At 43.5% G+C, this 17,885-nt stretch overlaps 1 protein-coding gene across 1 annotated transcript; it reads right to left on the reverse strand.

Moving 5' to 3' along the window:
- Nucleotides 1–1,184: 1,184 nt before the first annotated feature.
- On the reverse strand, nucleotides 1,185–17,817 carry MRPS31 (mitochondrial ribosomal protein S31). Its single transcript, XM_028722112.2, has 7 exons — nucleotides 17,649–17,817; nucleotides 15,480–15,776; nucleotides 13,918–14,076; nucleotides 7,553–7,687; nucleotides 5,500–5,573; nucleotides 3,882–4,025; nucleotides 1,185–1,741 (listed from the first exon to the last, which is right to left on the reverse strand). Exons 1-7 carry the CDS (start codon nucleotides 17,735–17,737, stop codon nucleotides 1,482–1,484), a joined length of 1,158 nt encoding a protein of 385 aa, XP_028577945.2. The 5' UTR covers nucleotides 17,738–17,817; the 3' UTR covers nucleotides 1,185–1,481.
- Nucleotides 17,818–17,885: the final 68 nt, after the last annotated feature.

Below are 17,885 nucleotides of genomic sequence, written 5' to 3' on the forward strand. Positions count from 1 at the left end.
GGATACAGTCCCAATGCATTTCATCTTGTGTTGAAGAAAATGCTGTATTCAGAATTTAAGAGTTAAAAGCAGCCAGTGGCGTAGCGTGGGGGGTGCAGGGGGGGGCGGCCACACCGGGCGCAACATCTGGGGTTAGGGCAAATCCACAGGTTAGGGGGCGCAAATCCACGGGTTAGGGGGCGCAAATCCACGGGTTAGGGGGTGCAGATTACTTGCCTTGCCCCGGGTGCTGACAACCCACACTACGCCACTGAAAGCAGCTACCAAGGAACATGGCAGAGACTGTTTTTTTTGTCAGTTTTTTCCCCTGACTCATTTTGTAATAAAAGCATCTCTTGCAGGTTGTTGTTCGGTTATCACTAGGTTACTCTTCATTAAAGTCTGAGGAGAGGAAGCCTACGTCAAGCCTAGGAAAATAGATAAATGCTGACATCTTGTGGGAGAGAATACCATTTCTATTCCCCAATGAAAAGGGAACCTTCAGAAACTGATTCATCAAGCAGCAGCAAGATGTGGTTGAATTAAAGGAAGCAGTGCTGAGTTAATTCAGACGCTATCTGGATGTTTTGGTTTTTTAAAAAGAAAGAATAGGGGCAGAAGTTGCGTTCAAATCCTTCACGATTCAATTCTATCCCATTATCTTCCTATATGCATAAAAATGTAAGTCTATCATCACACAGCCCCATTGGAGGATTTGCAGGGCCACATCTCAGTCCTGGAATTGAATGAAGTCAGGTTGTGGGAGGGGAGCAAAAGAGGTTTTAAACTGGGCTATTTGAACAACTGTGTTTTAAACAACAGGGATGAAGGGATACAGAGGAACTGTGAAGGCATATAGGGACTTGGAGTTGTGAGGGGATGGGACATTTTTGTGAGGTGTAAAGGGAGGAAGTGAGTTGGTATGGGGGGGCTGGTAGAGTTGGCAAGCAATGCCAGCATGGGCAGTAGCCCCTAGTTATTTTATACAGATATACATATGAGTGAGATCACACAGCTCTATTTCTTAGATTCATCAGACCCTGGAGCAGCAAATTTTGATCAGAACCAGTTTTTGGCAAGGATGGTTAATTTGGATGAGGGTATTCAACCCAAAGTTAAATCTTAAGTGGTTTTACTAAAGTTTTTCTGGAAACAAAAGGAAAGGAGTTGTTTATGGCCTTCAAGATACACATACCATTCATATCTCACTGGAAGAAGTTTTATCAGTCGGGTTTATGATCTGAATACAAGCTGGACCTTTTCTGTGATCCACTTCCATGTCAAGTGCATCAAAGATTATGGAGAACAATCTGCCAAAAGAATTACAAAGTGGTTGCCCAATTTTGGTATTGATGAAATGCTGGCCACCATCTTCTCCTAAAATAACAGCCATGACCAGCGGTTTTAATAATATTTTTTATCAGTTCATCTCTTTTCCACATTAGCTTCTGTAAGTGTCCAATATGTATTTACATAAATGCATCATTTTCTTTCAGAAGTTTTCACTTCGATTGATTCTCCATTTGAAGCAAGACTTCCTTCCGATGTGCTTCAATTTCCTTCAGCAACTCTTCCTTTTCCTTGAAGTAATTCCGGAACCATGCTATATGTTCTACCTTTTCTTGAACGCTTAAGTATGGGTTTTTGGAAAGGCCACAGGTTACAAGTTCCATGAAATGGCGAATTGATTCCTCCTTGGGAAAGTCTTCCAAGTATTTATCCAGAAATATATGCTCATAAAATTCCGCATCATCTTCAAGTCCTAACAAAGTCAACCACAATAACTGTCAGATCACTGCAAAATTAACAGTTAAGCTGTTAGCCAGAGAATGAACACAGAACAGATTTAGTGGGATTTATCTTCCATATATACCATCCCCTTCCTTGCCACCATTATTTTGTCCCAGAAAATGTTTGAAATTGCAAAATATGTATAAAGTGGGATCTAAACTTAGCCATACTTACAGTAAACTCACTGATCAATGGGACCGAGTCATGACTACCATGAATTCCATTGATTTCAGTGGCGCTACTCCAAACCATTTTATTGAGTCATGTAATTTATTCCAGCCACAGAACTAATTTGCTTCACCAAGAATTAAAGATCCTCTGACCAAGTCATGATATGCCTATGAATTTTGTTTCGTTAAATCAATTTAGCAAAACACCAGAATTAGAAAATGCATCACTAAATGGCTTAAAAGGTTGAGTTATCCATATTAATTGATATTCCTGAACTTTAAAAAGCCAGCTTGATGTTTAAGTCTTTTAAAATGCAAAACAGCTTTAAAATTCAGTGTAACAACCAATTGGTTAGGGGGAAGAAAGGCTTTTAAAGTATTTTGAGGCGAACCACTGCTCTGCTGCATTGCTCCTGGTAATTTAAATTTACTATGCTTCTACCAACTATAATAAGATTATGGCCACGCTTGTGACTGAACTGCAAAGTGTATTTATTATTTGATAGGCCAGGCGCGTCCAACAAGTAGATTGTGATCTACCGGTAGATCACTGGACATCTGTGGCAGATCACTGGCTTCCCCCAAAGAAGTTCAACAACTTTGGTTCCCCAAAAATAAGCTGAACATTTTTTCCTTGCAGTCCTAAAAATTGAGGCTTTCCTCCTCCCTCCTCCTCCCTAAAAAAAACACTTTGACCTGAACCCCCCAAAACAGTGCTTTCCTTCCTAAAAAAGCTCAACAACTACTTTGACCTGAACCCCTGCCAGTTGGTAACTCTGTTCGCAGCCTCTTGGGAGTTGGCCACCCCTGTGATAGGCCATCCCTTGATGTGTGAACTGTGTTCATTTGGAAGTGCAGTGGTACCTCGGGTTAAGTACTTAATTCGTTCCTGAGGTCCGTTCTTAGCCTGAAACTGTTCTTAACCTGAAGCACCACTTTAGCTGATGGGGCCTCCTGCTGCCGCCGCGCCGCCAGAGCATGATTTCTGTTCTCATCCTGAAGCAAAGTTCTTAACCCAAGGTATTATTTCTGGGTTAGCAGTGTCTGTAACCTGAAACGTATGTAACCCGAGGTACCACTGTACTGTGTTTTGAGCTCCCTTCAACGAATGGATACAAGATATGTACAAACTTGCAACACATGAACCAGTTGCATACAAATGTAGACTTGCCATAGACAAATTTTATGATATTTGCATTAGGTTAAAGGTAAAGGTAAAGGTACCCCTGCCCATACGGGCCAGTCGTGTCCGACTCTAGGGTTGTGCGCCCATCTCACTTAAGAGGCCGGGGGCCAGCGCTTTCCGGAGACACTTCCAGGTCACGTGGCCAGCATGACGAAGCTGCAACTGGCGAGCCAGCGCAGCACACGGAAACGCCGTTTACCTTCCCGCTAGTAAGCGGTCCCTATTTATCTACTTGCACCCGGGGGTGCTTTCGAACTGCTAGGTTGGCAGACGCTGGGACCGAGCAACGGGAGCGCACCCCGCTGCGGGGATTCGAACCGCCGACCTGACGATCGGCAAGTCCTAGGCGCTGAGGTTTTACCCACAGCGCCACCTGGTTAACTACAATAACCATCATGTAACGTTTATACTGTTTTTGTTTTGTTTTTTTAAACGGGTGTTATTATCTTTTATTCTATTCTTTTCATGACTTATTTTGCCTGTACGCTTATAATTTTATACTTCATATTTTTCCATAAAGATTATAAAAACAAAACAAAACCTAGTATGAAACTTCCAAGAGCAATTCCTCACATCTTTGATAAATTAGTATAGTAGAGTCTTCCCCATCCTGGTGCCCTCCACATATTTTGAACTACAGTTCCCACCAAGCCCTGTTCTGGCTAAAGCTGATGAAGAGTTATAGTGCAAAATTTCTGAAGAAAATGCCGAAGAAAGCAAAACCAGACAAGCCAAGAACTTTTCAAGGCACATACCAGCTTCGTTGTTGATGGGAAATTCCCAGAGTTTCCCCTCCTTAGTCCACTGTATCATCTCCTCAAAGCCATTCTGAGGTCCTTGCTGACAGACAGCTTCAATTTCTTTAGCGAGCTCCAGATCCCAAAGTGTTGGTGGTGTCGCTGTTTACAAAAGGAAACAAATAAGCCAACAAGCCAACATTTGCCATGCAATTGCTGCTAGCTGGAGATGACAAAAAAACAATCAGGATTGCTAACTGTAACAAAGCCGGAAGAGCTGCAGTTTCAAAACTCTGTAATAGCTGTTTCTTTGTGGTGCTGCAATATAAGCCCATTCAGTGCCAGAATTATGAAAACAAACTTATTCTTAGGCCATAATATTAAAATATCAGCACATGGCTTTTTCTCCTCATTTTCCACACAGAGTTGCCTGTACTTTACTAGCCTCAAGACTGGTTGGATGAACAGAAATCACAATATTTTCAGAATTTGGCATGAAAGGGAATGGGTGTTTGCTTGATATCATTGTTACTATTATATGGAACAGGAGCACAATATAGAAAAAGTTGTCATATGCTTCAGTCCCAATGAAAGGTCCCCATTTTCTCCGAATTGGGTCCACGGTATCTAGTTCAACATCAACGTCAAAGGACTTAATTATCTGGAAACAAAATAATGTATCAGGAATTTCATCTTTCTCTCTTCTAAGAAAGTTGGGATACAACTGGGCAGTTCTAGTAATACAGATTTTGTGGATTGTGAATTCCACATGTAAGCAACTGAATGTATTCAAAAGTGTGAAAGAGCTTGAGGGAGGTTGATGAGAGGCCCTCAAGAACCCCCCCCCCCAAAAAAATCGCATCTAACCCCAGAAACAAACCTTTACAACAACTTAGGATCAAATATTTGGATTCTTAATAAATCATATATTTCTCCCCAATTCAGATTGGAGGAAAAACTAGTATTTAGCACTTCTAGACAAATTTTATACACGTTGTGTTAACTGTGTGCAACTAATATAAGAAAACTGGCAGCTTTCTTTGGCACAATCTAGTAAATAGTAAAAAGTCCATTAAGTTCAATGAGCTCTATTTCTATTACGTACAGCCAGGACGGTGAACAACAGCTAACTAGTGGCCCAGATTCTGAGCTCCCGCACGTCCTGTGGACCAGGGTTTGGTGAGGGTGAGACCGTCCACCCAACAATCACCTGTCAATCATTATGTCAGGTGACCCAACTTCAAAGGAAAGCGTTGCACGCATGCTCTGAAGGTGCTTCCAATTTTTCCTTTGCAGCCAGGAATGTGCAGTGTTGACTGCAAACCCAGCTTTTTGTACCGCACAGACGTGCAGCTTTAAGCTGGCCTTCCAAAACATACCAATGAAATCGCCACAAAGGTTGAGCTGCACACAAAGATTCACACACAATTATTAATTCTCTCCAGCATCAAAATTATTCGTTTTACAGTGAGGCAGCTTTCAGAACCACATTCCATTAAGAAATTCATCTTTTCTAAGCTATGGAGACATAGCACACAAGCCACTTCCCTAGGGCAACGCTGTATTGCCACAGGTTGAGTTTTGTTATATTAAATTATCTTGTTTGCTTTTTTGTTCCTACCGTTTTTCAACTCACCTGTTTCAAGTGCTTCCTCGGTTTCAGGCGGAGGAGTAAAAATATCAAGTCTTTTCCCTGAAAACAGTCCTTTTCTAGGTAAAAAAATAGGGGGGGGGGGTCTATTAAAATAGCAGTAATAGTGTAATAGCAGAGACATCACCTTGCCAACAAAGGTCCGTATAGTTAAAGCCATGGTTTTCCCAGTAGTGATGTATGGAAGTGAGAGCTGGACCATAAAGAAGGCTGATCGCCGAAGAATTGATGCCTTTGAATTCTGGTGCTGGAGGAGACTCTTGAGAGTCCCATGGACTGCAAGAAGATCAAACGCATCCATTCTTAAGCAAATTAGCCCTGAGTGCTCACTGGAAGGACAGATCGTGAAGCTGAGGCTCCAATACTTTGGCCACCTCATGAGAAGAGAAGACTCCCTGGAAAAGATCCTGATGTTGGGAAAGATGGAGGGCACAAGGAGAAGGGGACGACAGAGGACGAGATGGTTGGACAGTGTTCTCAAAGCTACCAGCATGAGTTTGACCAAACTGCGGGAGGCAGTGGAAGACAGGAGTGCCTGGCGTGCTCTGGTCCAGGGGGTCACAAAGAGTCAGACACGACTAAACGACTAAACAACAACAAGTGTTCTGCCTAGGGTTCCACTGGGGATAGCACTGAATCTGTACTGCACAAACCCAGGTGAGTTTCTAAATGTGATGCTAGAATATGCACTTACTGAACAGCCTGTTTATACTACTTTGTGTTCCTGTTCTTAATGAACAAAACAATCTCCTAGCCCTTATGACTACAAAGATGCATTTGCAAGTGCACAGGGAATGAATGATGAAACTTCAAAAAACCAGAGGGCTTGTTGAATAAGAAGATTCCCAGTGGTTGAGGGCAGGATTAAACGGTCTGCATTGCTCTGTACTCTCCAAACAAATGCAAGTGAAGTTATTTACCAAGACTACTAAGATTTCAAAAGTTGTCTATAAAATTGTATTTAGGCCAAAACAGTGCTCCACTTCTCAGAGGTAGTGAGCCCAGAACTACATAGGAATTTGTTCTTATTTATATTTATTACCTGCCCAGAACCCAGGGTAACTCACAACAATCCAAAATTCAGCATGAAATAAATTTAAAGCAAACTAGTCACAGGAATAGGGTGGGTCCCCAAAACACATGTCTCATGTGTCAAAGGCCAAGTATTCATCATATGGTGGAAGGTATATAATGAAGGTGGCAGGTGTACCTCTGTAGGGAGGGAATTCGACAACAGAGGAGCTGCCACAGAGAATGCCTTCTCCTGGTCAACAACACCTAAACTTCTTAGAGCACAACCGCAGCAGGAATTTTGTTAGCGAAGAATTGGAAAACACAAGAAGTACCAACAGTGGAAGATTGGCAGATGAAGATGATGGACTTTTCGGAGCTAGCCGACCTGATTGGAAGAGTCCGCGACCAGAAGGAGGAGGAGGAGTACCAGGAAGAATGGACGAAATTTAAAGACTATTTAGTTAAATATGTTAAAATAACTTAACTGGAAAAGCTTGCAAATATTAGATAGGGCTTAGGATTAAAATATGTAAGGATAGGATTTAAGATGTTTAAAGCTAAATTAGAAAGAATGAAAGGTGTTAAGTGATCGAGTTAATTTTTTGAGAAAATTGATTTTGGAAAACTGTTAAAAGGATAATATAATGAAATTCAACCAAGGGGATTTGAGGAAGTCACTTAATAATGTTACCAAGATTCAAAAAGGATGTATGTTTGTTTAATTTTTTTGGAAAATTAATAAAAAAAATTGAAAATAAATAAATAAACTTCTTAGGGCATTGGAACTCCCAAGAAGGCCCCTCTCTGCTGATCTTAACACCCAAAGGGGTTGTAAGATAGGTCTTTCAGACTAAATGCTCTGGACGTCATCTGATCTCAAACACAGCACAGTCCCTCCTATTCAGCCATCTTTCACTGAATGTGCCAACTGGCATTTGACCATCACCGTATAACCCCTTTTGAGTGTAACAAAGATGCTTTCTATCAGGAAGTAGAATATGCCAAGGAACGCTAGAAAAAGTACCTTCTCATTCTACCGGCAAGTGTTCTTTCATGCATAAAACCTCGTCCATCATCATCAAACCGAATTTGATTGGTTGGGCTAGCAGCATCCCTTGCCGGTGGATTTCTCCCAATCTTCATGTTTGCAACGATGTTGCTGAAATTGAGATTAATGTCTGTTAAGTAACATGCTCAGTACAGCCCAGCAATACTCTTTTCACATTATCTAACTTCCTGTGATATTCGGTTACGTTAAAAAACCCACACACACCCCGTATCTCCCACCTGTTTCCCAGTTTAACAAAATAATTCTCAGTTTACAATATAATTAGGTAAAGGTAAAGGGACCCCTGACCATTAGGTCCAGTCGTGGCTGACTTTGGGGTTGCGGCGCTCATCTCGCTTTATTGGCCGAGGGAGCCGGCGTACAGCTTCCAGGTCATGTGGCCAGCATGACTAAGCCGCTTCTGGTGAACCAGAGCAGCGCACGGAAACGCCGTTTACCTTCCCGCCAGAGCGGTACCTATTTATCTAGTTGCACTTTGACGTGCTTTCGAACTGCTAGGTGGGCAGGAGCAGGGACCGAGCAACTGGAGCTCACCCCATCGCGGGGATTCGAATCGCCAACCTTCTGATCAGCAAGTCCGAGGCTCTGTGGTTTAACCCACAGCGCCACCCGCATCCCTAAAATATAATTAGCCTGCAGTAAAATGCTTAAGGTTACCATCAACACCCCTGAACCAATTACCCAAAGCAGCAATGTCACGGGGTGCTCCACTCCCTAAAAATTTTACTAGAACATGGATTTCCTCCACATGTCAACTGAGACATATAGCTGTTACAAGGGCATGACTTCTAAAACGTTTGGACTGCTATAGAGAGAGCCTTGCTCTTCCCCCGATGTTTTGTTTTCTAACAACAGATATGAAAAGGTGGAGAAGGAAGAGAGCATTCGTGGGAAGAATTTGTTTCCTAGATATGCAGATTGCAGACTTTGAAGGGCATTGTAGGTCACTAAGAGCGTACGGTATTAGGAAGAATTCAGCATAGGGCTATGACAACCACAAACATTTAAGCTTGCCAAAAAAGAAAAATATCCCCTTTCCTCCAACTGTGCCTTGTTCTGGAGATTCTCCCCAAACCCCAGAACCAGGGAGAAGGGGAAAGTCTTACTGAACTAGCAAGAGCCCTCGCTAGCAGGACTTGTTAGTTTAATCTTGTACAGTACACTGAATTGAGCATGGATGCCAACAGATAATCAGTGCAGCTATGCATGATGTTAGATGAAAGTTTCCTTTTATTCACTGTCTTCCACTGTAAAGGCCTTTGGCTACATACAATAAAACTGACTCTCTCACCAGTGCAGCTACATCAACACTATACACATACTTCCCAACTTCTGAGAAGTTAGAGCTTTACATCAGGCAAAACTTCCTACTCGTGAAGGAAGCAGCACACAGAACACTTTGAAACAGCCAATTCTCAAGTATAGAAAGGGATCTAGGCTATATGTGATGGCATAGCTAGTCCTAAGCACTAGTCAACACATTCTCAAGGGTCATAAAAGTAAAACTGCAGGAGTGACAAGCAGGCAGTGCCCTCAGGCATAGGCTCCACCTGGCTGGCTGGTAAGACCTGTAAATTACTTCCCCTCCAGGTGAAGCAGTTCAGGTAGTTCGCAGGCCCCTCATCACCCAATTGTTTCCAGTCAACAACAGCTTGCTGACAGCAATGGCAGCAGAGAAGTGAACCACATTTGCCGCTATCACCGCCGTATCAAAACCTTGCTTCAACACTGGCTCCCAGTACGTTTCGGAGCACAATTCAAAGTGTTGGTGCTGACCTTTAAAGCCCTAAATGGCCTCGGCCCAGTATACCTGAAGGAGCATCTCCACCTCCATCTTTCTGCCCAGACACTGAGGTCCAGTGCCGAGGGCCTTCTGGCGGTTCCCTCGCTGCGAGAAGCCAAGTTACAGGGAACCAGGCAGAGGGCCTTCTCGGTAGTGGCACCCACCTTGTGGAACGCCCTCCCACCAGATGTCATAGAGAAAAATAACTACCAAACTTTTAGAAGACATCTAAAGGCAGCCCTGTTTAGGGAAGCTTTTAAAGTTTAATAGGTTATTGTATTTTAGTGTTTTGTTGGAAGCCGCCCAGAGTGGCTGGGGAAACCCAGCCAGATGGGCGGGGTATAAATAATAAATTATTATTATTATTATTGCTATGAGCTCTGCGGCACAATCTGTGAGTTTCAGTGCAATATTCTGTTGCTCCTGTTCAAGCCATTTACTTTCTCATCTCACAACGGTAAAATGGGCTTCTGTGTATAGATGTGCTAGAGGAGTGATCAAGGGGGGGGGGGAATAGGAGGCTCTGAACTTCCTTAATTCTTGCACAAAAATATGGGTGTCTGTGTAAAACATCCTACTGCTCCCTCAGAACACATGTCTTCTCTGGCAGCAGACAGTACAGTGGTGCCCCGCAAGACGAATGCCTCGCAAGATGAAAAACTCGCTAGACGAAAGGGTTTTCCGTTTTTTGAGTCGTTCCGCAAGACGAATTTCCCTATGGGCTTGCTTCGCAAGACGAAACGTCTTGCGAGTTCTTGCAAGTTTGTTTCCTTTTTCTTAAAGCCGCTAAGCCGTTAATAGCCGCTAAGCCGTTAATAGCTGCTAAGCGCCGCTAAGCCGCTAATAGCCGTGCTTCGCAAGACAAAAAAAACGCAAGACGAAGAGACTCACGGAACGGATTAATTTCGTCTTGCGAGGCACCACTGTAGCACACAAATGCAAGGCAGGATCTAGAATGAAGGGGAGATTTAATTGTGATGGCTGACAAAAGTAAGCAGACAAGGACTGAAAAATGCCTCCTCAGTGGCCACCAAGGTAGAGAGAAGTGGGTTTGGAGGCAGGGTTTCCTTTGGCATGTGATTGCTAAACCACACACTGCATCTCTTCAGTGGGTATTTTGAGGGTAAAGGGGAGACCCTCCCTTCTCCTCCATGGGGAGTGTGGGAGAGAGAAGGCAATGAGGCCTACTAATGTAAGGGCCAAACCTTCAACAGACAAGGAGCAATTGCCTCTTAACACACAGTTCAGACAACTGCAAGTGAGACTGTAGCAAAAGTGTCAAGATCACAATGATCCAAGGTGGTTTATGATGATGAAGAGCTGTCTAGAACATCGGCCAGGTTATGACAAGTATACAGGATTTAAATAAATACTTGGGCAAAGAGAATGATAATTATTTTATCTCTGACAGTAAGCAGATTGCAAACCACCATCATTCTGAACATATACAGACAAAAAGACTCTGATTTGAATATATTTGACTTAAAACAAAAATGTTCTTGGAAAATATTTAGAAAGATTACTTCTCCGGAAGTATCATATTTGGATATCTAGATGGCAGCAAAAGCCAGGATAGCACAGTCTGAATGCTTTCCTTACTCAACAATGTAATGCAATTCAATCATTTCATTAGATTCTGACTGTGGAAAAAACAAGAGTGCTAGACTCTGCTCTTGTTGTTGTCATCACTTGTGGTCAGTGTGATGACCAAATCAGAAAAAAACATCACAGTTAAGTTGACCTGGCAAGGATGGTACAATTTGCTTCCTTCATCATGTGGCTATCCGTGCATTTTCTTGGCAGTCATAGTAACAAGAAGAGCAAACTCCTTTGAAAGAAGCTCTTCTTTCCTCCAAGCAAAATGTTACTGCCTTGCAACATGCCTCACTTTCTGTGGACAGACTAAACTTCTGAGCTGGAAGTCAACAAGATACATGTTACACGGACAAGGCCCAGATTTCTTGCTTGTGGGGGGTGGGGTGGGATTTATCAGATCTTTAAATCTGTCAGACTGGATCGTAAAGATCATAAATTTCTTGGGATAATAACTATCACCTTTAATGTGAAGGCTGGGACATTCAGGATGTCTCCTAAATTCTAGATTTTGTTTGTAATGAAGCTCAACCCTTTGATGTTTTTGTAAAATGATGCCATAATTTCCACTCACTGAGAGAAACTTCATTCCTCCTCAAAATTCTGCAGTGTTGTTATTTCCATTTAGCAAACATTCAGTGCTTCCTGTTCTGCAAAACAAACTGATGGACGAAGACTCTGTAAAGCAGTGACACCCACTGGTAATACATGCTACTACAAATGGAGAACAGCTTAGCTATGATTTACTGGCAGAAAGCTCCCTTTCCAAATGGTGTTTTTTTGTTTGCTTTTTGTCCCAGCACTTTCCCTGGGAAAACCTGCATTTTACCACCGAAACAGAGCAAATGGCAAACCCTAGTGCCATTTGATCTGATTCAGCAGTAAAACATGGGTTTTCCCAAGGAAAGTGCAAGCCAGGGACAAAAACCAAACCAAACCACTCGGACACAGGGCTTTTAAGTGCGGACCTGTGCCTGCGAAGTATAGCACAAAAGGAAGTTCTGAATGAGTCCATAATTAAGAAGGTACAGCAGTGATCCCCTTCTTTATATTTGAAAAGGTAACTGGCCCTTATGAAAGAGGGTTGTGCAATAGACCTAGCCTCCTTGGTACTTAAAATGGAATTGGGGGATATTAACACAGCCACTGTTTTATTTGATAGGGAACTATAATGGAGAAAGGGACGCGGGTGGCGCTGTGGGTAAAAGCCTCAGTGCCTAGGGCTTGCCGATCGAAAGGTCGGCGGTTCGAATCCCCGCGGCGGGGTGCGCTCCCGCTGCTCGGTCCCAGCGCCTGCCAACCTAGCAGTTCGAAAGCACTCCCGGGTGCAAGTAGATAAATAGGGACCGCTTACTAGCGGGAAGGTAAACGGCGTTTCCGTGTGCGGCTCTGGCTCGCCAGAGCAGTGATGTCACGCTGGCCACGTGACCCGGAAGTGTCTCAGCCTCTTGAGTGAGATGGGCGCACAACCCTAGAGTCTGTCAAGACTGGCCCGTACGGGCAGGGGTACCTTTACCTTTATAATGGAGAAGTACCAGAAGATTTTGCTAACAGGCAAATATTTAACTTGGAGAAGAGCAACCACTAGTGCCCAGTAACAAAACCTTTTTTATGCATCATTCTTATTACTGACAGTTAGGAGGGAAATAAAGAGAATTCTAATAAAATATGGGGATGTCATTGAGTTAGGAAACACTGCTATTATATCTTCCAAAGGCATAGCTTTAAAATTCTGTTAGCCTTTCAGGTGCCACAAGGCACTGTTGTTCTTACTGCTAATATATAGTATCTGGACTGGAGATTAGGCACTATTCAAGGGATTATCTCAAACTGGAAAAATAGAAATGGAATGAAATTTCATAGCACAAGTGTGGTCCCCATGAATATGGAGAAAACCTGAAGTCAGGAGGAAAGAGATCTTGTAGTAGTTGCTTATAACTAATGGCTGTGAATCATGATTGTGATATGGCAATTCACAAACATCATGCTTGCGACAGTTACACTTAAGACAGGAAGCAGCCATGGTTTTGAAACACTGACAAAGCTAGCCCATAAATTTGTGTTTAAATGTTGCTTCTCTTGAATAGGTAAAACAAAAAAATAAGATGTTTATTGTGTATTCAAAGCATTAGGGACACAGGTGGTGCTGTAGTCTAAACCACTGAGCCTCTTGAGCGTGCCGATTGTAAGGTAAGCAGTTCAAATCTGCATGACGGAATGAGCTCCTGTTGCTTTGTCCCAGCTCCTGCCAACCTAGCAGTTCGAAAGCATACCAGCGCAAGTAAATAAATAGGAACTGCTGCGGCGGGAAGGTAAGCAGCATTTCTGTGCACTCCGGCACTCATCATGGTATACCGTTGTGCCAGAAACGATTTAGTCATGCTGGCCACATGACCCGGAAAAGCTGTCAGTGGACAAACACTGACTCCCTCGGCCTGAAAGCGGAGATGAACACCCCATAGTCAAATTTGACTGGATTTAACCATCCAGGGGTCCTTTACCTTAACCTATTCAAAGCATCATAATAAAACCAAAAATTTATGTGTATAAAGCCACTTATAGTCCTTCATCTCCAAAAGCAGGGTGCACATTTTAAAGCAAAACAAAGCAAATACAGTGGTACCTTGGGTTATATACGCTTCAGGTTACATACGCTTCAGGTTACAGACTCCGCTAACCCAGAAATAGAGCTTCAGGTTAAGAACTTTGCTTCAGGATGAGAACAGAAATCGTGCTCCGGCGGCGCGGCAGCAGCAGGAGGCACCATTAGCTAAAGTGGTGCTTCAGGTTAAGAACAGTTTCAGGTTAAGAACAGACCTCCGGAATGAATTAAGTACTTAACCCGAGGTACCACTGTATCAGCAACCTCCTTCACTTTGTTTTTTGACCAACAGTGTGACAAATATCACAGTATATTATTGGGAACAGCATGTAGTTTGCAAACCTTATGTCAGTTACTTCTTCGCTTTTACGTGCATCAGTGACTTCCTTCTGCTTTTTCAGTAGCTGAACCAATTCTGAAACTGTCCTTTTCCTGTCAAAAGGGAGGGACGATGCAACAGCAGAGGCTGCTGCCACCAGCTCTGCATTGAGTGTTTCAGTGCTGGAATACAACAACAACAATTATTATTATTATTATTATTTATTATTTATACCCCACCCATCTGGCTGGGTTTCCCCAGCTACTCTGGGCAGCTCCCAACAGATTAAAAACAGAATAAAACATCAAAATATTAAAAACTTCCCTAAACAGGGCTGCCTTCAGATGGCTTCTAAAAGTCAGATAGTTGCTTATTTCCTTGACATCTGATGGGAAGGCGTTCCACCGAGAAGGCCCTCTGTCTGGTTCCCTGTAACCTCACATCTCGCAGTGAGGGAACCGCCAGAAGGCCCTCGGAGCTGGACCTCAGTGTCTGGGCAGAACGATGGGGGTGGAGATGCTCCTTCAGGTATACTGGGCCGAAACAAGTACTATTTTTTCTTTGCTCATTGTTTCCCACATTGTATTCATATGAAAATAGACACAGTTAGAAAAGCTACTGTGAAATTACTACATGCTTTCTAATACTGCTTATTGTTATACGGCTGATAAAGTAGAAGAAAGCATGTTTTGTGGACTCAAGTTTGTAACTACCTGCTAAAATATCAACATGACCCCCCTAGGCCAGGAGTAGGGAACCTGCAACCTTCCAGATACTGCTGGCTGCAACACCCAGCATCCCTGACTATTGGCTATGCTGGCTGGGGTAGATGGATGTTGAGAATCCAACAACAGAAGAGCTTAACCGGGATAGCTCCTTTCTGCACTGCTGAGGTAATGTGGGAGAAGCCCACTTCTTAGCTTTTAGTAAGCCGGTAAGATACAATCTAAAACAAATCCCTTATGAATACACAGTGGAAGTGAGGAACAGGTTTAAGGATTTAGATATGGTGGACAGAGTGCCTGAAGAACTATGGATGGAGGCTCGTAACATTATACAGGAGGCAGCAACGAAAACCATCCCAATGAAAAGGAAATGCAAGAAAGCAAAGTGGCTGTCCAACAAGGCCTTACAAATAGCGGGGGAGAGAAGGCAAGGAAAATGCGAGGGAGAAAGTGAAAGATACAGGAAATCGAATGCAGATTTCCAAAAAATAGCAAGGAGAGACAAGAAGGCCTTCTTAAACGAGCAATGCAAAGAAATAGAGGAAAACAACAGAATGGGAAGAACCAGAGATCTGTTCAAGAAAATTGGAGATATGAAAGGAACATTTCGTACAAAGATTACCATAATAAAGGACAAAAGTGGTAAGGACCTAACAGAAGCAGAAGACATCAAGAAGACGAAGAGTCGGACTGAAAGGGACAGAACTCATGTCTATTGTTGCCCTTTTATCAAGCATTCCATATTTTTCTCTAAGAGTTGATAACATTCTTAGCTACACCTCCCAATGAATGAATGTACTTTCCAAAATCCATGATAGTTATGAACAAAAAGAATGAGAGACACGCATCCAGAGATTTACCTCTTAGCTTTGTCTTCTGTAGCTTTCTGGAACATGCTACTTGTACTCTCCATATTTTCTGGCAAGTTGGTTGTTTGATCCTTAATCTTCTGGGCTTTCAACATCTGGAACTTCTTCTTTGTACTGATTTCTACTTTCATTTCACTAATGATATTTAGCAAATTCTTCTTTGTGGTTGCTTGCTGTTTCTTCTCCTGATTTGGTGAAGTCTCTGTATCTTTGATATTGACTGGAGGAGTAGGGTCATCTTTTTTGGTACACAAAACACGGCTGGTGCCTAAGTACTTGTGCGTCTTACTAAAATGATATGAAAAGTGGGGATTATTATTATTACTCATTTCTATACCACTTTATATTTTTAATATGAAAGGGTTTACAACCTAAATTAAAGTATCAAATAAAACAACATGGAATAAAACATTACTGAAGAAAGTCAAATATAAAGCAACACAATTAACACGAAATTAAAATATTTCATCTTGAAGATTTCAAAATAAATCATTACAAAGCAGGCCAACAGCAGAACGCACATTTAAGACAGCATAATTAACAAGCAAATAAAATATTGGCCACTCAGAAATTCTGTTGTACAACCTAATTCCCATGGCAAATGAAGACATGGTAGCACCATGTACAACAAGACTGCAGTGCTTGAGGCCCAGATTCAACCAATCCAACACATTAGTAGTGGAAGGCAGTGCAAGACCTTCTCCACTAGTAGTAGAAGAGTTTGGATTTGATATCCCGCTTTATCACTACCTGAAGGAGTACTGTACAGTGTTTCTCAAACTTGGATCTCCAGCTGTTGCTGGACTACAACTCCCACAATCACTATCTGGCAGTACCAGGGATGATGGGAACTGTAGTCCAAAGCAGATGGAGACCCGAGTTTGGGAAACGCTGCCCTTGTACAACAACATCATCATCTTTATTATTATTATTGGGACACGGGTGGCGCTGTGGGTTAAACCACAGAGCCTAGGGCTTGTCGATCAGAAGGTCGGCGGTTCAAATCCCCGTGACGGGGTGAGCTTCCGTTGCTCGGTCCCTGCTCCTGCCCACCTAGCAGTTCGAAAGCACCTCAAAGTGCAAGTAGATAAATAGGTACCACTCCGGCAGGAAGGTAAACGGCGTTTCCATGCGCTGCTCTGGTTCGTCAGGAGCGGCTTAGTCATGCTGGCCACATGACCCGGAAGCTGTACGCCGGCTCCCTCGGCCAATAAAGCAAGATGAGCGCTGCAACCCCAGAGTCAGCCATGACTGGACCTAATGGTCAGGGGTCCCTTTTCCTAACTCTCTGAAGAGTTAGGAAATTTTACAGTGGTGGGCATGTTTGCTGCATTTCCCTCACAAAATGTATGAAGCTGGGGGAGACGTGTATCTGAATGCTTGTACAGTGGTACCTCAGGTTAAGTACTTAATTCATTCCGGAGGTCCGTCCTTAACCTGAAACTGTTCTTAACCTGAAGCACCACTTTAGCTAATGGGGCCTCCTGCTGCAACCATGCCGCCAGAGCATGATTTCTGTTCTCATCCCAAAGCAAAGTTCTTAACCCGAGGTACTATTTCTGGGTTAGCGGAGTCTGTAACCTGAAGTGTCTGTAACCTGAAGTGTATGTAACCCGAGGTACCACTGTAGTAGTGGAAGGCAGTGCAAGACCTTCTCCACTAGTAGAAGAAGAAGAGGAGTTTGGATTTGATATCCTGCTTTATCACTACCTGAAGGAGTACTGTACAGCGTTTTCCAAACTTGGATCTCCAGCTGTTGCTGGACTACAACTCCCACGATCACTATCTGGCAGTACCAGGGATGGTGGGAACTGTAGTCCAAAGCAGATGGAGACCCGAGTTTGGGAAACGCTGCCCTTGTACAATAATAATAATAATAATAATAATAATAATAATAATAATAATAATACCCCACCCATCTGGCAGGGTTTCCCCAGCCACTCTGGGCGGCTTCCAGTAAAATATTAAAATATAATATTAAATGCTTCCCTAAACAGGGCTTTCCTCCCTCCTCCAATTTCTGTGCGCTGCCCCCCCACCCCCGAGGGTCCGGAGACCCTGCACATATCCTGAGGGAGAAATGTGGGCGTCCTTGGGAAAGGAGTGCGGAGTTTCATCCTCCCAGGTGGGGAGTCGCCTTCCCACCCGCCGCAGCCGTACCTGCCCCAAGGCACGGCCCTCTGCAGCCGGGCTCCCGGGCGAAGGCCAGCACAGAAACTCCCGGGAAGGAGGACGCTCCTCCGCCACATTGTTCCCCAGAGCAACGAGAAGGCCGACGGAGCAGCCCGCTCCCCCACCACTTCCGGTCCGCTCCCGTTAACCGTCCCGCATCCTAAGGCACTTCCGGAGTGAAGCGTCGCCACGCTCTCATCCGTCCGGCCAGAACGCGCAAGCGCA

Source organism: Podarcis muralis, chromosome 3 (assembly GCF_964188315.1).
Source record: "Podarcis muralis chromosome 3, rPodMur119.hap1.1, whole genome shotgun sequence".
In the NCBI taxonomy this organism is placed as follows: Eukaryota; Metazoa; Chordata; class Lepidosauria; order Squamata; family Lacertidae; genus Podarcis; species Podarcis muralis.

Coding starts and splice junctions, on each gene's coding strand:
- MRPS31 (XM_028722112.2), bottom strand. CDS start 17,737: ATGTGGCGGAGGAGCGTCCTCCTTCCCGGGAGTTTCTGTGCTGGCCTT. Junction 15,777..17,648: donor AGGGCCGTGCCTTGGGGCAG/GTACGGCTGCGG, acceptor ATATCATTTTAG/TAAGACGCACAAGTACTTAG. Junction 1,742..3,881: donor TCCCATCAACAACGAAGCTG/GTATGTGCCTTG, acceptor TGACTTTGTTAG/GACTTGAAGATGATGCGGAA.